This window comes from Gadus chalcogrammus, chromosome 7 (assembly GCF_026213295.1).
Source record: "Gadus chalcogrammus isolate NIFS_2021 chromosome 7, NIFS_Gcha_1.0, whole genome shotgun sequence".
In the NCBI taxonomy this organism is placed as follows: domain Eukaryota; kingdom Metazoa; phylum Chordata; class Actinopteri; order Gadiformes; family Gadidae; genus Gadus; species Gadus chalcogrammus.
In genome coordinates, this window is record NC_079418.1 from 29936903 (window position 1) to 29959402 (window position 22500).

Sequence of the window (22500 nt, forward strand, 5' to 3'; positions counted from 1 at the left end):
ACACACACAGGCACGCACGCACACGCACAGGCACGCACGCACACACACAGACACGCACGTACACGCAGACACGCACGTACACGCAGACACGCACGTACACGCAGACACGCACGTACACACGCACGCAAACACATATGCAGACACGCACGCACACACACGCACAGACACGCGCACACACACACACACACACACACACACAGGAGCACACACACACACACACACACACACACACACACACACACACACACACACACCCACACACACACACACACACACACACACACACACACACACACACACACACACACATACACAGAAGCACACCCCCCCCACACAGAAACGTACACACACAGAAGCACACACACATCCACACACACAGAAGCACAAATACACAGAAGCACACCCACACACAGACCCAGAAGCACAAACACATACACACACACAGAAGGATGATGTTGTTACAGCAGAGATACACAACAGATTTACTGCGCCATAAAATCACATCCTATCACAATAAACAAGGCGTCCTGTTTTATTACAGAGCTGATTTAAATTCACTCCAACCTCCGAATGTCTCCACGTGCCCACGTCTGCTTTGATTCATACCACAACACTGTGCAATTATTGTACCCTGGGAACCGGACCAATCTGGGAGCCCATGTTTTATCTGCTCTGACATATGGGTCTGCCCCCCCCCCTCGATATCCAGCAGACCTTGCCCGGGCTGGGCCAATCACGGCCTTGTATCTAATACGGGGCGGGTTTAATACGATGACTGAACAGAGGAGCGCCCTATAGGAGCCTAGCTGAGGCCTTTTCATAAACAACCACGATGGCTCTGATTGGTCGTTGGGTCTTTCCGATTGCATCAAGAGGCATTTTGATCCGCACCCGTTGATAACACCCCTTAGAAACCGAGAAATGTACAGTATGCAGATCGGTCTGACGACGTCCTCCTAGTTTCACTGTGCGATCCTCAAAATAAATCAGACGACCGCGTTCGTACGTATGAATGCATGCCTGTATGTCTATCACTAGTCAGCTAGTTAGTCGACCACGCAAGACCACCCGGCGCATTCTCTATCACATATAGCCCTGTCTGACCCCCCCTCCCTGTCAAGGCAGGGGGGTCAGGGCAGGGGATCTGAGGGGGGGTCGAAGGCACTCACGTAGGGCAGCAGGGTGGTGTCGCTGCTCACGCCGCACAGGCTGATGAGGAACTGCAGCGCCACGCGCACGTTGTTGCTCCAGCGCTCGTTGGACACCAGCGCGTTCCACGCGTTCTCCATCTCGGGACCGGGGACCTCGTCTCCGTACTGACCCGGGAGAGGCGGGAGAACCGGGGCGGGAGGACAAGGGAGTACAGTTCAGTGACACACAGAACCAGACCGAAGAACAAGAGAGTGACACACAGAACCAGACCGAAGAACAAGACAGAAACACAGGTCAGTGACACACAGAACCAGACCGAAGAACAAGACAGAAACACAGGTCAGTGACACACAGAACCAGACCGAAGAACAAGACAGAAACACAGGTCAGTGACACACAGAACCAGACCGAAGAACAAGACAGAAACACATGTCAGTGACACACAGAACCAGACCGAAGAACAAGACAGAAACACAGGTCAGTGACACAAAGAACCAGACCGCAAGAACAAGACAGAAACACAGGTCAGTGACACACAGAACCAGACCGAAGAACAAGACAGAAACATAAGTCAGTGACACACAGAACCAGACCGAAGAACAAGACAGAAACATAAGTCAGTGACACACAGAACCAGACCGCAAGAACAAGACAGAAACATAAGTCAGTGACACACAGAACCAGACCGCAAGAACAAGAGAAAGAACAAGAACAAGACAAAGAACAAGACCGAAAACAAAGGTCAGTGACTCACAGAATTAAACCGCAAGAACAAGACCGGAACACAAAACAGTGACACATAGCTTTTGCAGGGTTCCTTAGATGTCACCAAACACCTTTAATAAGCTGCGCTGATATTTACTTTGTATAATTTGTACAAAGATTAAGTTATTTGACTATTTTGGTTAATAATTGCGGCAGTTAAGGCAGGAAGACGTTTGAGCAGGCAATAATTATAGGCTTCAAGTTGAAGAGGCCTGTAATTATATGTAATGGTATTTAACCTAACCCTGCCTCCAGGCTCTTCTCACAAGGAGGAGATATACTTTTATGAATCCCTGTGGGGGAATTCATTCTCTGCATTCAACCCATCCTGTGCTGGTAACAGAGAGCTGCACCACTGTGAATCACCTGGAGGCTATTTTAGATCCAGCAGTCCTACTGTGTTACAGCAGAACTTCTGTGGGAGACGGCATTGAGCCTAGGCCAAACCAAGGAACTGCAAGGGGCGGAGGTACGCCTTGTTCCCTGTTTCGTTACGGAGACATTCTAAAGTAAACTGATTCCCGTCTTCAATTCCTTCTTGAAGACACAACAGCACATCTGCCCTATGCACACACGATAGGCTGCAACACATCTGACACATCGAAGCTTTCAGGAAGGGGATTTTAATCGGTGTATTCCTAGAGTGGCGTGTTAATTTGAAAGCGTTTAATAATTACAATTACGGCATTTAGCAGAAGCTTTTATCCAAAGCAACTTACATCGGTTAATACACACATTGACACACCGACGGCAGAGTCAACCAAGGCGACAGCCAGCTCGTCAGGAGCAGTAAGGGTTTAGTGTCTTGCTCAGGGACACATCAACACTCAGCTAGGAGGAGCTGGAGATCGAACTAGCAAAGACACCGACCCCTAAGTTTAAGACACGGTTTGACGCTTTCCATTTTGAAAGACGAGCTCCAAAAACAAACACAAGCTCCCGTCGGCGCCCGTCCCCGCCGCCCCGCCACCCCGCCGTTACCTTGGCGGTCATGAACATGAGGTTGTTGAGCACCAGCGACGTGGCCTGCAGCGAGCCCCAGCCGTTGCCCCGCAGACAGGGGGACAGCCCCAGGACGTGGGCCCGGGTGCGCTGCTCCTCATCGGGGGTGCAGGGGCTGGAGGCGGGGGGCAGCAGGCCCGTGTCCAGCAGCTCCATGTTGCTCAGCCAGGGCAGCAGGTAGGAGAGCATGGTCTGCCGGCCGTTGGGATGGGTGGTGGGGAACCTCTGGCTGACCTCTGGGGAGACGGCGGGACGGACTGAGTCAGGGCTGTCCCTCTGGTGTTTTAACTCACGTTATTTTAACGCCGGTTAAAATGCACACGCGTGCATGCATTGGACCTAGCACACGCGCACGCACGTATTTACACACGCACGCACACATGTACCTGGGTGTGTGCACGCACCCCCGTACGCGCCCCCACACACACACATGCTTACACACGCAGACACACACAAGCTAAAATACGCACACAGGCACCCACGCACACACAAATAATTACATTCACACACACACACACACACACACACACACACACAAACATATACACATAATGCTCTCTGTGTGTGTGTGTGTGTGTGTGTGTGTGTGTGTGTGTGTGTGTGTGTGTGTGTGTGTGTGTGTGTGTGTGTGTGTGTGTGTGTGTGTGTGTGTGTGTGTGTGTGTGTGTGTGTGCGTGCGTGCGTGCGTGCGTGCGTGCGAGTGTTTGTATGCATGTATATGCGTGCGGGCGTGCGTGTGTGTGTGTGTTTGTATGTCTGCGCGTGCGTGTGTGTGTGTGTGTGTGTTTGTATGTCTGCGCGTGCGTGCGTGCGTGCGTGCGTGCGTGCGTGCGTGTGTACCTGAGAACAGCGGCAGGGTGAGCTCGGGGTACATGCTGGCCAGCTGGTGGGACAGCTGGGCCAGGTTGACGCTGTACAGCGGGGGCAGCGGCCCGTGCGTCCCGTACAGGATGTTACCGGGCTTCTGCTCCACCATCCGCTTGGAGTACACACACAGCTTGGACTCCAGCACCTGGACACACACAACCACACAACCACGCACAACCACACAGAGAAACACACAACCACACAGAGAAACACACAACCACAGGGTCATGGCCATGTTGCATTTATACGGCTATAAACACAGATTATTACAATTGTATGTAAATACAGGTAGCTTAGGAGCAGGTAGGGGTTAGGCGTCTCACACACGCACACACACACACACACTCACAGAGACACACACACGCACAAGCACACACACCCACTCACACACAAAATGGATTATATCTTCAACAATGGAAGTAGCTGCACAATCAGCTGATGAATCCAAACCCGTCACCTAGCCGGTTTAGGAGGTGTGTGTGTGTGTGTGTGTGTGTGTGTGTGTGTGTGTGTGTGTGTGTGTGTGTGTGTGTGTGTGTGTGTGTGTGTGTGTGTGTGTGTGTGTGTGTGTGTGTGTGTGTGTGTGTGTGTGTGTGTGGGGTTACCTGCATCAACTGCATTGAGATCTCATAGATTTCCCTGCTGGTGTCAGAGGCCTTGAACAACACCAGGTTGAGCAAGGTAATGAGGTCACATGGGTAATTCCTGCAACGAGAGCCAATCAGCACACTGCATGAGTCACGGAGGTCTGTTTCAACAAACACGCTGAAGTCATCTCTTCTGTTTACGCGCTAAAGCTTAAGGTTTAGTGGGGCTCACTCACACTTCAACAATGAAGGAGGGACTTTTAGTTTGAGGACTTTTTGCCATGTGGATATTATATGAGACACATTACATGGCTTTATAATGCCCTGCACAATCTTCTATGAAGTCTTCTATTTATTACTCATTGTGATTTAAAATCGAATTTTCCAGAGAGATCTTAGATTTTACTTTTTTTCGCATAAAATATCTCAGTTAATTCTTAATAAAAACATCTCTTGGAAGCTCCATCTGAAGCTCTATCTTAAACTCTATCTTGAGCTTTATCTGAAACTCTATCTGGAACTTTATCGGAAACTCCTTCTGAAACTCTATCTGAAACCCTATCTGGAGCTCTATCTGAATCTCTCTCTGAAATTCAATCTGAAACTATCCGAAACTCTATCTGAAGTTCTATCTGAAGCTTTATCTGAAACTCATTCAGATCGAGCTTCAGATAGAGCTTCAGACAGAGCTTTGGATAGAGCTTCAGATACTCTATCTGAAACTCTTTCAGTCTAAAGCACTATCTGAAACTCTATATGAAGCTCTATCTGAAACTCTTTCACTCTAAAGCTCTATCTGAATCTCTATCTGAAGCTCTATCTGAAAGTCTTTCACTCCAAAGCTCTATCTGAAGCTCTATCTGAAGCTCTATCTGAAACTCTTTCACTCTAAAGCTCTATCTGAAGCTCTATCTGAAGCTCTATATGAAACTCTTTCACTCTAAAGCTCTATCTGAAGCTCTATCTGAAGCTCTATATGAAGCTCTATCTGTAACTCTTTCACTCTAAAGCTCTATCTGAAACTCTATCTGAAACTCTTTCACTCTAAAGCTCTGTATGAAGCTCTATCTGAAACTCTTTCACTCTAAAGCTCTGTATGAAGCTCTATCTGAAACTCTTTCACTCTAAAGCTCTGTATGAAGCTCTATCTGAAACTCTTTCACTCTAAAGCTCTGTATGAAGCTCTATCTGAAACTCTTTCACTCTAAAGCTCTGTATGAAGCTCTATCTGTAACTCTTTCACTCTAAAGCTCTATCTGAAGCTCTATCTGAAGCTCTGTATGAAGCTCTATCTGAAACTCTTTCACTCTAAAGCTCTATCTGAAGCTCTATCTGAAGCTCTGTATGAAGCTCTATCTGTAACTCTTTCACTCTAAAGCTCTATCTGAAGCTCTATCTGAAACTCTTTCACTCTAAAGCTCTGTATGAAGCTCTATCTGTAACTCTTTCACTCTAAAGCTCTGTATGAAGCTCTATCTGTAGCTCCATGTGAGGCTCTACCTGCGGCTGAGCCCCGCGCCGCCTCACCTGTTCCCACACACGGTGGCGATGGCCTTGAAGCAGCCTGAGGCCAGCTGGTAGGACCCTGTGAAGCAGCGGTCCACGGCCCAGTTGAACAGGTTCACCTGGTCTGGGTTCAGCTCCAACAGCAGGATGACCACCTCACAGCCCAGCCGGTGAACCTACCGGACAGAAACACAGAGTAACACACCCACCCCTTTGATAACACACACACGTGATAGATAGAAACCAAAGGCAACACACGCAGAGTACAATTTGTAAACCTTTTGCCGCGATAAACATTTGGACGATACTTTATACTTCACAATGGTCACAGAATCTGTTAAAGCTGCTGAAGGTACGAATTGAGAGAAGATTTTGAAACTAAACTAATGAAAAGAAAAGGTCTCTACTCTGGCACATTTCTCGGCCAGAGTAGTTGCCGGTGAATGGCAGGCAAGATGCAATATCTGAATAAAACAACTAACAGAGCATTTCACTCACTAATAGCTGACAGGTGTCTATGTCCTGTCTAACAAACGACAGTCAAATAAATCTCCCCTATAGCTCCTTTAAACGATAAAGAAAACCATGTCAGGCTAACAATGTAGAATCCCCCTTTACGATGCAGCCATGAGGCCGGGACGATGGGGGTGATCGGGTGAAAGGTGAAGGGTCAGTTCGAGCTCTCTCCTACCCGGAGGTCGTGGCAGGCCAGGATGTTGTCCAGCCACTTGTACAGGTAGCCGTCGTTGGACAGGCCCACGTTGTCGAAGACGGGCCCGCAGCAGAGCACGGCCGACATGGCCTGAGGGTCAGAGATGCTGCGTCAGTGGAACCGATCGGATTGGAATGACAAGGCTGGCAATGCCTCTATCTGATTCTGGGTGTTTCCACAGAGGCTAAGGCAGAGTTGCCCAGTGTGGTGCTTTTTGTCAGCAGATTCCTTATCTATTTATTTGCCAACATACTTTTTCTTGAAGTTGGCTCTTTGTGTCAACCATAGAAAGAATGCAATTAGTCTGCACAATTGGAATTTCAATGGGCTAAGATTAATATTGCCGGATTTTGTGTGTGTGTGTGTGTGTGTCTGTGTGTCTGTGTGTCTGTGTGCGTGTGTGTGTGTGTGTGTGTGTGTGTGTGTGTGTGTGTGTGTGTGTGTGTGTGTGTGTGTGTGTGTGCTTGTGTGTGTGCGTGTGTGTGTGTGTGCGCGTGCGTGTGCTCGTGTGTTTCTGTGCGTGTGTGTGCGTGTGCGCGTGTGTGTTTCTGTGCGTGTCTGTGTGTGCGTAGTGTATTCATGTTGTGCACTGTGTTTCCCCGTACCTTCAGAGCACAGTATTGGTAGCGTGTGATCTGGTGGTTGCGGTCGCTATAGCGATCCAGGGGCGTGAACATGATGCTGAAGGGGCCGGCCCATTGGCTGAAGAGGATGAACAGGTGGTGCCTCAGAGACTGCTGGGGGAAGAGGAAGCGTCTGTGGTGGACTGGAGACAGACAGAGAGACAGAAAGACAGCCAGATAGCCAGACAGCCAGACAGCCAGACAGACAGACAGACAGCCAGACAGCCAGACAGCCAGACAGCCAGACAGCCAGACAGACAGACAGACAGACAGACAGATAGACAGAGAGAGTCAGAATGAAAAATAATTGGCTGAACAGCAAGGATTGAGTACATTTCTGCGTTCCTTCTCGAGTTTTCGTTCTTGATAATGGACGTCTTTCCTGGTTCTGATAACGTCGTAAAGGTTTTGAATAATACTGCTCTTAAGACGGCTATGTGTTACCAACAAGGGTGTGTGACGCTACATGGATATTGTGCATACTGTCGTTATTAACGGGATTGTATAATAATCTATCATTCATGTGTTGATGAATTAATCGGGTGTGATTGCGGGTCTTTTAACTCTGCATGATTAATGCCGTTGTGCAACGCGGGGGGGGGGTCTGAGTCTATCAACGGGGTACCGATGAGGCTGTGTTGCGCTGAGCGGTATGGGTGACGTCTCAGGGCTCACCAGGGACACACTGGATGAGGTTGGCCACCATGCCGCTGAAGTGGGCCCGGATGTCCTTCAGGACGTCCAGCTCCTTCTCGTTCTCCGCCTCCAGCAGCATGCGGGTCAGGTCCACGTACTCCAGGAACAGGGCCCCCAGCGCCAGGGAGTCACGCTCCAGGGCCCCGTTGGTGCTGGAAGAGAGAGGGACGGCGTCGGCCGTTTAGATATACATTTAGGGGAGGGGTCCTCAAAGTTTTGACAGCTGAGGGCCAATCTAGGAACCCAGAATTTGACTGAGGGAAAAAAAAATTGCGGCGAACGCCGTCAGCATCCCAGTGGTGAAAAAGAACATTGCACCGTGGACCTCTGGGAGTGAGGTCAAATAAGGTCTAAATCACGAAACTGAGGTTCATCCTTTCAAAGTAATGTACAGTCAGATTAAAACTAACAAATGTAACAGGATTTAATTGAAAGCTAGAGAGAGTCGACTTTTCTCTTTATATTTGTTTATTTTTGTTTAAATTAATATTGATATAATAGAAAAAAGAAAAAAAAGAAGGAAAAAAACAATTCTTTTTTTTCATTGCGGGCCGCCAGGAATGTTTCTGCGGGCCGCCGTTGGCCCGCGGGCCGCACTTTGAGAACCAATGATTTAGGGGATTTTGCTGACGCTTTTATCCAAAGCGACTTAGGATTCATTCACTCATTCCCACACCGACGGCGGAGTCGGGAGCAGTCAGGGTAGGGCGCCTTCGCTCAAGGATACCTCGAGACTCAGCTAGGAGGAGCCGGGGATCGAACTAGCAACCTTCCGGATACCAGCCAACCCGCTCTACCTCCCGAGCGTCACCTGCGTTGATTAGCAATTCTGGCACTTGATGTACGTACTTATTGTATATTGTAGGTCCTTGCTCTTAAAGAATAGTGCTTAGCATTGTGTAGTATCTCATCCTAGCTTTCTTTGTTGCACACAAAGGGTTAACCTCGCGATTTTTAGTGCTTGGCACATTGTTCGATGAACATCCTTACTGTACCGACAATAATATATTGTTTCTCTTTCTTCTGATAAATGTACTTATTGTCAGTCATTTTGGATTGCAGCTTCTTCTAAAAGCCCTAGATGTAAATGTAAATGTTCACCTGTGTTTTAAGTATTTAAAGTTGCAAACAAAAATTCCCTTTGGCCACACCTATGTCGATAACCGGTAACTGCAGGTGTGTGTTTGTGGTTCTCGCTTCCCTGAGCCGTAAACATTGTGATCTATGTGACGGCAGTCAGATGGGAATCGGTCTGGTGGAAGAGAACGGAAAGTACTGAACGCCGCTTTGCATACAAGTGAGCTGGGGAGCGAGTCTGGCGGAACGACCGCAGCTGGCGGAGGGGAAACGCTTCACTAACCCTGCGGCATTTGTGATATTTCCCTGGAATGTCCCGACCCCACCGACACCCAGTTCTGAACATTCATAATCAGGACATTCATTGTACGCAAACCGCCAGGGCTTCCATCGGTGGGCCATAGGCTCAGTCACCATTATGGATCACTCAGTGTTAGACAGTGACTTTACAGAGATTTATTTACATGAAATTCTTCAAGATTCTCACTTGGAGTTCCCTTGTTCAAAACACTTACTGTTTTGGGCGTGTGTCATCTGTGTGTTTGTGTGTGTGTCATCTGTGTGTGTGTGTGTGTGTGTGTGTGTGTGTGTGTGTGTGTGTGTGTGTGTGTGTGTGTGTGTGTGTGTGTGTGTGTGTGTGTGTGTGTGTGTGTGTGTGTGTGTGTGGGTGTGTGCGCGTGAATGCGTGCATGTGTGTGTGTGTGTGTGTGTCTGCACGCACGTATCTGCGTGTGCGTTACCTGTCGCTGATCACTCCCGCGTCGGCCAGCAGTTCAAAAATGCGCAGCAGCTGCAGCCGGAGCAGGTCTCTCCTCTCCCGCCGTTTCTTGTTCTGGAGAGCAGAGCGAGGGTAGAGTGAGGCAGGGTTCAGGTCAGGGCTTTATTGAGTCTGAGACCGCACCATGCAGCCTTAAACCCAGGCTTGGTTCCAGGGTTTTGATAGAGTCCCGCAAGTCAAGGGCGGCCCAAGACGGTCAACTGTATATTTGTTGCTTAGTGATCATATCGGGATGAAAGCCTCTCCTAATCTACTAATTGAAAGTTTGATAATAATCTCTTGTGTGTGTGTGTGTGTGTGTGTGTGTGTGTGTGTGTGTGTGTGTGTGTGTGTGTGTGTGTGTGTGTGTGTGTGTGTGTGTGTGTGTGTGTGTGTGTATATGGTTTTATGTGTGTCTTTGTTTGTGTGTGTGAATTTGTGTGTGTGTGTGTGTGTGTGTGTGTGTGTGTGTGTGTGTGTGTGTGTGTGTGTGTGTGTGTGTGTGTGTGTGTGTGTGTGTGTGTGTGTGTGTGTGTGTGTGTGTGTGTGAGTGTGTGTGTGTGTGTGTGTGTGTGTGTGTGTGTTTCACCTCTGGCCTTCGTTCAAGGGCTTCTTTCATCAATGGATGGAGTTCTTCCACTAACTCCCTGTTGGCACATGAACGCAGAGAAACTACTTTATGCTAGCTCACTGCTGGCACACTTACATAATAACAACATTATGCTAGCTCAGCGTTAAGCAGGTTCACATTGAAGTACTATTATGGCAGCTCACCTTTAGCACACATGCAGAAAAGTAATATTATGATACTTCACTGTTGGCAGACATTCAAAACACATATTTGTTCTTCCCACTGTGACCAGACATAAGTCATTGTTCTGAGGGATTTTAAAGTTATTTCGTAACATTGCCCTTTCTCAAGGGTAAAATGTTTCTTCCCTCTACAAGTGAAAGAAAGTAAATTTGCCAACAGTGAAAGCTATCGTTCCAGGAAAAGCTTTTCACTCCTCCCCCTCCCTGATGAAGGTTTTATATTTGACCAGGGAGTCTTCTCTGTCAGAAAGCCCTAGCACTCTGCTGACTAACAACAGCGAGAGACAGATGCCATCTGTATGAGACACGTCACGAAGAACAGAAAAACAATGGGCAACGGCCGCATTACTCAGAATATCACGTCAACAGTCGAGTCTAGGTTTAGCATCAATTCAGAGCCCTGAGCGCGGCTGAATCTCTGTCTCTCACACTAAGCTCTGTACTAAGCTCTGCGCGATGCATCAGACCTTGTTCAAATGTTGTTTTGACCGGGGTTAACCTGCTGTCGACCCCAGTTAATCAGCTGCTGTCCAACGAGGCAAAGAGAGGGGCTCTATTGCTAAATAGACGCTTACTTTTGGTACTTTATCATTTATATCCCAAATAAGTAATGCTTCCATTATCTTTGAGTGTATTTCCGCACTGTAGCAGAAAGAGTTATCACATATAATTTCATAGCTTGTTCATCGAATTATTGAATGAAATTGAAGTGCTTTGTCCATTCATAAATCAACATTTAATATTTATTAACATTAAGCCCCAACATCATGCACTTAAACACGTACACCCAGTACAAATAACCCAATACTTTTCCCCACTGAAACCATGCAGGGTCAAGGACCACAAGCCACCTGATAACATGGCAGGTAATATTTACTTTCATATTAAAAGGGGTGATATTATGCCCCCAGGTGTAAGTGTGATTAGCCATTGTTTGTAAAAAATCTGCCCACCTAGACACGCACACGTGTGCTGGATAGATCAGACTGTAGCAAACGTTGCTCATCTATCCATCACACATCGAGGTGGACCCTCCCACTAGTGATGAAAGGCAGATTTTCAAACAGCTTGTAATGGCTAATCACACTCACACCTGGTGGTATAATATAACCCCTTTGTGTGGCCGGTGGATTCCTCCACTCATTAAGCAGGAAGAAAGACACAGCTGGAGACCATGGCTCCAGGTACGTTGAGCTGGGATGAGGGAGGGGAGAAGAGGGGTGAGGGGAGGGAGGGGTGAGGGGGGGAGATTAGGGAGGGGGGAGGGGGGGGTGAGGGAGGGGTGAGGGGGGGGGGGTGAGGGGGGGGTGAGGGAGGGGTTAGGGAGGAGTGAGGGAGGAGTTAGGGAGGGGTGAGGGGGGGGTGAGGGAGGAGTTAGGGAGGGGTGAGGGAGGGGTGAGGGAGGGTCTGCGTACCTGAACACCAGGGCGTTGGTGCGTCCGAACCCCAGCACCAGGGACTCTGTGATCTCCAGGCTCTCGGCCCTCATCAGCGGCACCAGCTGCTTCAACAACCAGGCCACCGAGGGGGTGCCTATCACCTGGGCAACCACACACACAAAGGTTAATGGGCACACACGCACACACACACACAGTTTAAACTTGACTGTACAGCAATATCGTCTTGATATTGTGAGAGCCTACCAAGGGTGCCAATGTGCAGCTTTGTTCCGCTTTTAAGCCTAGCAACAACCCTCTTGGTGTTCCAGATGACACACACACACACACACACACTGACTCAAATGCACTTACCCACACAGATTCACATGCACTCACACTCGCACACTCGCACACACACACACACACACACACACACACACACACACACACACACACACACACACACACACACACACACACACACACACACACACACACACACACACACACACACCCCCGCCCACCTTGTTGTCGTAGGCCACGCTGCCGTCGGGCGTGGTGGCGGTGATCTCGGGGGTGGAGGCGCGCAGGTGTCCGGGGGACATGATGCTGGGCTTGGCCACGCCCAGACACAGGATCAGGTAGTTCCTCCACAGCGGCGTGTAGCTCTCGCTGGAGCCCGCCGTGCTCGTCTTCTTGGCGTTCACCGGACTGCTGCGCAACCGCAGGAAAAAACATGATGAGCGACCCGGGTTCGATCCCCAGCCCGTTGTCGTTTGCTCCACGTCCTCCCCTCTTATCTCCCATACCCTCCTCTCTAGGTCACTATAATAAAGCATGAACATGCAAAGAACGCGTGAAAGAGTGCTTCCTGCTTCCTCCGCCATGCCCAGGGGTTTACACAGCCCCTTGTCATTAGCCGGTCGGCCTCGGCCCATCGTAAAACAAACAGCTAACAACACTAACCCAGTGGAATAAGGAAGGAAAGCAGTGGAGCAGGCGTTCGCCAGGGCCATAAAAACAGCCATAAAAACAACAGCTCTGGTCATTCAGGCTTTCAACGCCCCTGGACGCAACCCGCTCGGGGCTAGTGGACCAGGGCAACCAGACTCTCCTCTGGGTGTCTCACAGCCAGCCATGTCGACCAGTGGAACCAGAACCCTGACTGGGGCTCCACCAGTGGGAGAGGCAGCTCCTCTAGATACCTGACAGCTACCTGTGTGGACCTGAGGAACCAGAAGCTCCTCTAGATGTCTTACCCGGGGGGCCCCCTCCAGAAGTCTTTCTTGGGGAGCCCCTATAGATCCATTACTTGGGGGCCCCTATAGATGTCTTACTTGGGGGCCCCTCTAGAAGTCTTACCCAGGGGGCCCCTCTAGATGTCTTACTTGGGGGGCCCCTCTAGATGTCTTACTTGGGGGCCCCTCCAGAAGTCTTACTTGGGGGGCCCCTCTAGAAGTCTTACCCGGGGGGCCCCTCCAGAAGTCTTACTCTGGGGGCCCCTCTAGAAGTCTTACCCGGGGGGCCCCTCCAGAAGTCTTACTCGGGGGCCCCTCCAGAAGTCTTACTTGGGGTCCACCAGCGGGAGCAGCAGCTGCAGGCGGGTGAAGGCGTAGGGCCAGGCGTAACCCAGGGCGACGGGGCAGTGCTTGGGCAGGTGCTCCTGGCGCAGGAAGCTGTGCAGGCAGAGCACCCAGGGGTCCTTCACGCACTGGGCGAAGATCCACACGTGGCTGGGGCTCTTGACGTCGTAGCTGCTGCTGACCAGCCGGGCCGTCCACTCCACCAGCCACTGCAGGTCCACCGTGTGGCTGAGGGGCAGGGTGGCCTGGAGGGGGGGGGGGGGGGGGGGGGGGGGGGGAGGAAAGAGAGGGGGAGGATGGGGGAGAGGAGGGGGGAGAGGAGGGGGAGGAGGGGGAGGAGGGGTAGAGAGGAGGGGGGAGAGGAGGGGGAGAGAGGGGGAAGGGGGGTGAGAGGGGGGAGAGGAGGGGGGGAGGGGGGAGGGGGGAGAGAGGGGGAGAGAGGAGGGGGAGGGAGGGGGTAGAGGAAGGGGGGAGAGGAGGGGGAGGAAGGGGGGAGAGGAGGGGGAGGATGAGGAAGGGTGGAATGAGGGAGGAGAAGGGAAGGAAACAGGAGACAGGGAGAGAGGAGGGAAGTGAAGGGAAGGAGACAGGAGACAGGGAGAGAGAGGGACGACATAAGAGGGACAGAGGAGTCGGGAAACGAAGGAGGTGTAGAGGACACAGGGTAGGAGAGGTCGGGGAGTGAAAGGTTAGGATTACCTGGCACCTGACAGGACTTCAGCGCGTGTTATTTACGTTAAATCGGAGGAGGTGGTCAGACAGGGGGAGAGGATGATGAAGACGCTCACCGAGTCGGACACGGCCACGTGGACGAAGCTCTCCATGACGGCCGGGCTGAGCTGGTCCATGATGTCTATCATGGGTTTGTCATCGTCCTGGGAGCGAAATATCACAGCGAATTTTTCAAAGACTTTTGTTCAGACTTTCAGTTGCTGATCCAAAAAGTGTAAAGTTAATCGATTTCTCCCTTCAAACTACTCACCCACAGCCATAATACGAATAAGAGGAACAGTGTGTAAGACAACAAGAGCACAAATAACAATAAACAAAACTAATTCAAACCTCAATCCACCATTTATCATTCTTTGCTGTAAACGGGGAATGGGTTAACCCAACGATGGTTAGCGCTTGGCACTTGGTTCTATGAACATCCTTTATGCACCGACAGCGATATATTGTCGTATCCCTTTCTTCTGACAAATGAACTTATTCTAAGTCGCTTTGGATAAAAGCGTCAAAATGCTAAACGCCCTGAATGCAAGCATAAATATCGCAGCCTCTCGGTCGATCACGCCACAGTTCACTCGTTAGCGCCCCCTGTCTTCCCAGTACCTCAGCGCGGCCCAGGGCGGTGAAGAGGCAGCGTATCTCCCGCAGCACGCCCACGGCTAGCTTCCTGGTGCTGATCTGACAGGAGCAGAGCAGCAGCAGGGCCAGGCCCTCCACGGCGTGGAGGACGGAGCCGTGAGGGCTGCGATCGGGCAGCCGAGGGCTGGCCTGGACGGGGAGGAGACACGGGGAGGATGGGGGTTAAGAGGCTGGTCAGAACCTGATGACGGTGAGACCCAGATAGAGAGAGGACAGTGAGAAGAGGAATAGCAGGAAGGCAAGGTTTTAAGATCCTTCATTCCTTTTTAATAAAAGATTAGATCGACTTTATTAATCCCAGACAGGAAACGAGGGAATGTCATTAATATTTGCTGAGAGGCAAATAAAGCGAACATTAAGTATTGCATATTATATAATTAATAGACATTCCTTTTAAATAGAAGATAAGATTTAATTTATTATTCCAAGGCAGGAAAGTAGGGAATGTCTGTAATATTTGCTGAGGGGAAACTAAAGGGAACATTAAATATTAGATATGATATAGTTATTAGACATTCCTTTTTAATAGAAGATAAGATTGACTTTATTAATCCCAGAGAGGAAACTAGGGATTGTCACTAATATTTGCTGAGAAGAAATGAAATATTAGATACTATAAAATTATTAGATATAAAACTGTATTATATTAAACCAAGTTCAATGCAATAAGCTTTTAACAATCCTATTTTCAACATTTTACATATCAGGTCCATGGAGTACGTGAACATGTCCCTGATATGAGCGCTGCAGCTCCAAGGGCCCGGTGCTCGAGGGCCCCGGGGGCCAGTCTGCGGTACGTACGTCGGCCCCTCGACGGCTCTTCCCCTGGAGCTGCAGGGCCAGCCGCCACTGGGTGAGCAGCTGGAGCAGCAGCTTGACCGAGGCATCCTGCAGGCCCTGCTGAGTGTCCTGCACCTGGGGGAGGGAGAGCAGAGAGAGAGGGTTGCAACTTGAGACCGAGGAGATACTGTTCGTTGGGCTGTTACTTCCCATCTAAAGGACCACAATGGAAACAAGCCTTTGGGCTTTATTGTGTTTTTTAATCCTTTTGAACACCTCTGTTAATTGTTGTTCAATAAAGTTTTCAATCAATCAATCAATCAAACAACTTGATTGTTAAGGTGAAACGTTTGTATTTTTTTCAACCATTAGTCGGTGACTAGAAGGTCAAAGATTACATTGGAAACTAATATGACGCACACACACACACACACACACACACACACACACACACACACACACACACACACACACACACACACACACACACACACACACACACACACACACACACACACACACACACACACACACACACACACACACACACAGAACAGAAACAGAAACCGCATCCCGGTCGACCCCATGGACGACTCGGTTCGTTCATGATTCACTTCCTCTTCCTCAGTTCTCACCTCCCGCAGCAGGAAGTGGGTGTAACCGAAGAGCACGTCCTCCCTCCAGTCGGAGAAGTCCAGCAGCAGGCTCTGCAGGGAGTTCTGGGAGATGAGGCGCAGCTCGTCGTCCATGTGGACCGTCAGCCTGAGAACAGAGGGACCGGGGGGCTCAGCACGCATCGATCAGACCCCGACCCAGACCTGCCCCAGTACACCTGGAGACCTGGCTGGTCTCGCTGAGACCTGGCTGGTCTCGCTGAGACCTGACTGGTCTCGCCGAGACCTGGCTGGTCTCGCTGAGACCTGGCTGGTCTCGCCGAGACCTGGCTGGTCTCGCCGAGACCTGGCTGGTCTCGCCGAGACCTGACTGGTCTCGTCGAGACCTGGCTGGTCTCGCTGAGACATGGCTGGTCTCGCTGAGACCTGACTGGTCTCGCTGAGACCTGGCTGGTCTCGCCGAGACCCACGAATCAATACTCTGTGGAAAAACAGTTTCTCTGCAGATAGTCCAAGTTCCTTTGTCTCCTCACTGCGCTGCTAATGAATCGACTGGAGTTAAACTTTTCTGCCACTGTCTGTAAGATGCTGATGTCTTTTGGCTCTTAGACGTTAATGCCGAGCTGCCGAGTGGAATCACAACACAGGCCTTTGCTGACGTTAACCGAACCGTCTACCTAATGCACCAAAGCTTCCACACTTCCTATGGTTAACCATCGCCGCCGAGAACCATCGATTTCACACCCCGTCCCGGGACCTAAGCCCAGAGCCCGCTGGGGCTGAGCGGGGAAGGCCGCCTCAGCACCGGGTGGAGGGTGGAGGGATTGGGTGGAGGGTTCAGGATGAAGGGTGGAGGGTGGTGGGGGGGGATGAGAGGAGAGTCTCACCGGGAGAGCAGATCGATGAGCTCGGGTTTGGACATGCCGTCGGGCAGGATGCGGGGGACGGCAGCCACGCAGGTCCGGAACAGATCGATCTTTGGCTTCCTCTCCCCGCTGTCTCAGGCAGGAAGATGAAGATGGACGCCAGGGCAACGCCATGACAGGAACAAAATAAAAAGGACACACATAAAGATTAGGACGATTACGATGAATAACCGGAGGGTTTAAACACAGCTTGTCTTACCGGTTTCGATTCGACATCGTAAAACTCAAGAGCATTTTCCTACTAATGGCGTTTATGTAACATGGGAAATCTGTTAATGCTTTGTTATCACATCAGACCTGGAGCCCGGGAGCGAAATATTCTATTACTTTAGCTTTTTAACCTGCCAGAGTGGAAAAAATCGACAAAGCCAAACGATTGTTTAAAATTGTTAACCTGAATAATTTAAGTGTTCATTTGGGCTCCTGGCTAGAGGATCCTTGGAATCTGTTGATGTTCGCTTCATTGCATCCGATCGGTATACTGGGTAGCCCCGCCCATTTTGCCGACGATTTGACTTCGCCCTGCAGAAGGGTCTGGAGAAGAGCAACACATTTCTTTCTAGTTTCGATACGTTTTTGCGGGAGCCAATCACCAAGCTGGCTATTCCCCCCTGGCGCGCTATTGGCTGGTTTAACACAAGGACGCCAGGGAAGCGACGGCAAGCAGCCAATCGCGTACAGGGTCAGTTGAACTAGGCCCGTTGATCAAGCCTCTTGTGCTGAAGAAAATGACAGCAGCTTCCCCAGACCAACGTGCAATCTACGACTGAGCCTTGGTATCCTGGTGGGACGACTTCTCCGTAGGCGCGCTACGTACGTGATCATGTCCTCGGGCTCCTTGTTGAGCATCTGGACGTTGGTCAGCATCATGCAGCGACCCACCTCCTTGTCCAGGTGTCTCAGGATGCTGTCCAAGGCCTTCCGCACCTGGGAGTAGTACAACGACATGCCTGCGCGGACACACACGCAAAAACACACGCACACACACACACACACACACACACACACACACACACACACACACACACACACACACACACACACTTTCAGTTTAACAGAAGAAAAATTGAAACTGCTGTGAAAGATTTTGGGCAGAGTTGTTTGAACCAAGACACAGTGACATGTACACTCAGTAGACTAAACATTGCCGCTGTCGAAGCCCATCTCAATATCTGGGTACCATTGACCCCAATTGCAGAGAAAGCCAGGCTGACCCGCAGGTACACTAAGGATTTATATTTTTAGTTTCCTCGAAGGAAACCAAGACACAAAAGACGAGAGGTCTTGAATGAACAGAAGAACACTGGCCAGCCGGGCAGGACTAGCTGCTCTGCTCAGGCAGTAAAGCCCACGGTAAAAATACTAAAACAGCAAAAAGTGTTAAGGAAAACTGCTGACCTGACTGGGGTTTAGGGGGTGTGTTCGTGGCGTGACGAACAGTGAGGCCTTTCCTAATTAATGTACTCCCTAATAAATTCACATCCTCTCTCCCTAGAGTCAATGGTTCACTGTGCACCAGAGTCACACGTGCGTGTCTTCTGTGTGTGTGTGTGTGTGTGTGTGTGTGTGTGTGTGTGTTTCTGTATGTAAGTGTGAGTGTGAGTGTGAGTGTGAGAGAGAGAGAGAGAGAGAGAGAGAGAGAGAGAGAGAGAGAGAGAGAGAGAATGTGTATGTGTGTCTGTCTATGTCTGTGTCCACAGACCTATGAGCTTGGCCTCCTCCTCGGTGAGGGTCTTGCTCAGGTAGGTCTTCTTCTTCTTCAGGGAGTTCCCCGAGGGCAGCGTGGCCCCCGTGTTGGGCATGGGGGGCTCGCCGTCCTTCTGCTGCAGGGCGTCGGCGATCACCAGGAAGGCCCGCAGGCCGATGTTCATACGCTACGGATAACACAGGCGGGGTCAACACGCCTCTCCAGGACAACGTAGGGACGAAGCTCAGAGAGCCTTAACACGTTAATAACATGTTCAGACGCTAAGGATAACACAGGCGGGGTCATCACGTCTCCCCAGGACAACGTAGGGACGAAGCTCAGAGAGCCTTAACACGTTAATAACATGTTCATACGCTAAGGATAACATCACGTCTCCCCAGGACAACGTAGGGGCGGCAGGGGGAAGGGGAGCTCAGAGGGCTTTTGGACCATCCTCACATGTTAATAACATGTGAATACTGTGGTAACATGTTATTAACATCTCAATTTCTAGTAACAGGTTAATAGCATGTGAATACTGTGGTGTCGTGCTAACATCTCAACATGTTAAGACTATCGTGACATGTTATTAACATAGACGTTAAGACTATCTTCACATGCTATCAACATTTCAACATGTGAATATCATCTTACGATAGTCTTAACTTGTTAGTAACATGTAAATAACAAGTTAATATCACGTTAAGATGTTAAGATTATCTTCACATGCTATTAACATCTTAACATATTAATACACTTGTTAATAACATGTTAATACTATCTTAACATGTTATTTAAATCTAAAGCTTCTTAAATCCCTTAAAGATAAGATAAGGTGTACTTTAGGTTTCCCGGACATAAAATTAGAGAAGCATTTTCGCATTTGGTGAGAGGAATATTAAGAGAAAAATGAAATGCATATAAAACTGCATTGTATTGCTAACCCTAGGTTAATTTCAATGATGCAATCGCGGCTGTGTTTGCAGCCGCGTCTCTCGGCTTATTGTCCTTACCTCTGGGTTGAGACTGAAGGCTTTGGCGGGCTTCCCAACACTCAGCAGATCAAAGATGATCTCCTTCATTGCAAAGTCCAGCTTCTCCTGATAAACGAGACAAACACGGGTGTAATTAAACAAGAATGCCTCGGGTACTGTGCTTGGGTGTGTCTGTGTGTCTTGGTGTTCACATGCAGACTATTTGTGTTTGTGCACATTAATAGTCTGCATGTGAACACGCGAGACACAGACTCTCACTCACACACGCACATACACAGAAACGCACTCGCACACATACACAATCACACACACCAACACACACAGACATACACAGACACAGACACACAGAGACACACGCACAAGCACACGCATACACGAAAACACACACACACACACACACACACACACACACACACACACACACACACACACACACACACACACACACACACACACACACACACACACACACACACACACACACACACACACACACACACACACACAGAAATACACGCACACACTCTCACACACACACACACACACACACACACACTGCGCGGCCGTGTCACACACCTGGGCGATGAACTGGATGATCTTGACGAAGATGTTGAGAGGCATGTCCCGGGGGACCACGCTGCGGCTGCCCTTGGGGAACAGCGTGGAGGTGATTGAGGTCAGGCGGCTGGGAGGCCCGACCGGGAGGTAGCGGAGGTGAGGGGGGGGAAGAGGAGAGGGAAGAGACGGAGGGAGTTGAATTACAACGATAATATTGACCGCCACACAAGGAGAGCGCCAAAGATGGACTCTAATCAGTCTGGAGAACAGCATAGCATATCATGTGTACATGCTAGTGCTGTCAGTTAAACGCGTTATTAACGGCGTTGACGCAAACCAATTTTAACGGCGTTAATTTTTTTATCGTGCGATCAACGCAATTTATGTAACGCAAAATGTTTTGTTTTTGTTTTTTCGGCACAAAACAAAGAAGGAGTAGCCTGACTGCTATGTTGAAGGCAGTATGGTTGTATGTTCATCGTTTAATTGCAATATAGGCTTTTTTTTTGTATCGTCCTGTATTGATCAGTATATGCCAACATTTGCACAAGGCAAGCCGACGCACTTCACCATGTTGATAAGAGCATTAAAATGAGAACAATTAATGGGACAAAGAAATCAAGGGATATTTAGCATAGAAAAAAGATTTCCGATTAATCGCGATTACCCGCGATTAATCGCGAGTTAACTATGACATTAATGCGATTAATCGCGATTAAATATTTTAATCGCTTGACAGCACTAGTATATGCATGTATATGTGCTGTGTATTAAATATGAATGCATGACGCTCCGTTACCTCTGTGTTCCCGTGTTGCTCTCACACTTGATCCGGATCATGTAGACCCAGAGCAGACGGTATAGGGACTCCAGAGCCACACGCGCCATCTTTGGATCTCTGTTCTGTAGACAAGGAGCGGCTGAGCATATTGTCCAGACAAATCTGTCTGGTTAGAGTGTTTGTGTGCGTCTGCGTGCCCATGGTGCGTGCGCACGGTGCGTGCGTGGTTGTGCGTGCGTGCGCGCGTGTGTGTTTGTGAGCGTGTGTGTGTGTGCGTGTATGAATGAGTTTGTGTATGTGAGAGAGAGTTTTTGTGGTTGTGTGTGAGAGAAAGAGTTTGTGGGAACATCTGAGTGTGTGTGTGTGTGTGTTTGTGTGTGTGTGTGTGTGTGTGCGTGAGTGTGACTGTGTGCGCGCGGGCGTGTGTATGTATTATCGAACGATATATGATAAAACAATGCTGTAATATAACTAATTATAACTGCAGAGTGCAGTTGCCACGCTGTTTGTCATCTGGAGCGGGTTCAGAAGTGTTTCAATGGTGTTCAGCTCATGGACAAGAAGAACGGGTTCATGCCTTCCCCACGAGGGAGCAATTCAGGAGGGAGTTTCAAAACATCCTCTACCTATCGGGAAGTAACCAGACAATTAAAATGTTTTTTCCTCCTGAGTGTGTGTGTTTGTGTGTGGGGGTGTGGTTCTGTGTGTGTTTTAATGGTTTGATTAGTGCAAACGCACGTGTGTGTGTGTGTGTGTGTGTGTGTGTGTGTGTGTGTGTGTGTGTGTGTGTGTGTGTGTGTGTGTGTGTGTGTGTGTGTGTGTGTGTGTGTGTGTGTGTGTGTGTGTGTGTGTGTGTGTGTGTGTGTGTGTGCGCGTGTGTTCTAATGTGGTGTTTTTGTCAGAGGTAAATGCCTACCCTCTAGGTCTAGGTGATGTTGTGACAGGGAACTCCCTTCCAGTTTGACTTGACTGTCCACTAACAACATTTATTCAAACATAAGCTCTTCCTCGTGACTACGTGTGTGTGTGTGGGTGTATATGGTTTTATGTGTGTACAGTATGTGTGTGTGTCTTTGTTTGTGTGTGTGAATTCATGTGTGCAAGTGTGTGTGTGTGTGTGTGTCTTTGTTTGTGTGTGTGAATTCATGTGTGCAAGTGTGTGTGTGTGTGTGTGTGTGTGTGTGTGTGTGTGTGTGTGTGTGTGTGTGTGTGTGTGTGTGTGTGTGTGTGTGTGTGTGTGTGTGTGTGTGTGTGTGTGTGTGTGTGTGTGTG

At 49.4% G+C, this 22500-nt stretch overlaps 1 protein-coding gene across 1 annotated transcript in view; it reads right to left on the bottom strand.

Moving 5' to 3' along the window:
- fryb (furry homolog b (Drosophila)) overlaps positions 1 to 22500 on the bottom strand; it is a 53617-nt gene that overhangs the window by 26229 nt on the left and 4888 nt on the right. The window contains exons 4-26 of the mRNA XM_056594495.1: positions 21247 to 21350; positions 20466 to 20574; positions 19908 to 19994; positions 18910 to 19081; positions 18025 to 18157; positions 17169 to 17276; positions 16303 to 16429; positions 15689 to 15802; positions 14852 to 15016; positions 14308 to 14394; positions 13505 to 13764; positions 12461 to 12650; positions 11973 to 12097; positions 10334 to 10391; positions 9728 to 9819; positions 7890 to 8062; positions 7197 to 7357; positions 6571 to 6681; positions 5901 to 6055; positions 4392 to 4491; positions 3760 to 3931; positions 2899 to 3155; positions 1170 to 1316 (exon numbers count right to left, since the gene is read on the bottom strand). Of these exons, the coding sequence (XP_056450470.1) occupies positions 1170 to 1316; positions 2899 to 3155; positions 3760 to 3931; positions 4392 to 4491; positions 5901 to 6055; positions 6571 to 6681; positions 7197 to 7357; positions 7890 to 8062; positions 9728 to 9819; positions 10334 to 10391; positions 11973 to 12097; positions 12461 to 12650; positions 13505 to 13764; positions 14308 to 14394; positions 14852 to 15016; positions 15689 to 15802; positions 16303 to 16429; positions 17169 to 17276; positions 18025 to 18157; positions 18910 to 19081; positions 19908 to 19994; positions 20466 to 20574; positions 21247 to 21350 (3207 nt within the window). The remainder of the gene's footprint in view (positions 1 to 1169; positions 1317 to 2898; positions 3156 to 3759; positions 3932 to 4391; positions 4492 to 5900; positions 6056 to 6570; positions 6682 to 7196; positions 7358 to 7889; positions 8063 to 9727; positions 9820 to 10333; positions 10392 to 11972; positions 12098 to 12460; positions 12651 to 13504; positions 13765 to 14307; positions 14395 to 14851; positions 15017 to 15688; positions 15803 to 16302; positions 16430 to 17168; positions 17277 to 18024; positions 18158 to 18909; positions 19082 to 19907; positions 19995 to 20465; positions 20575 to 21246; positions 21351 to 22500) is intronic.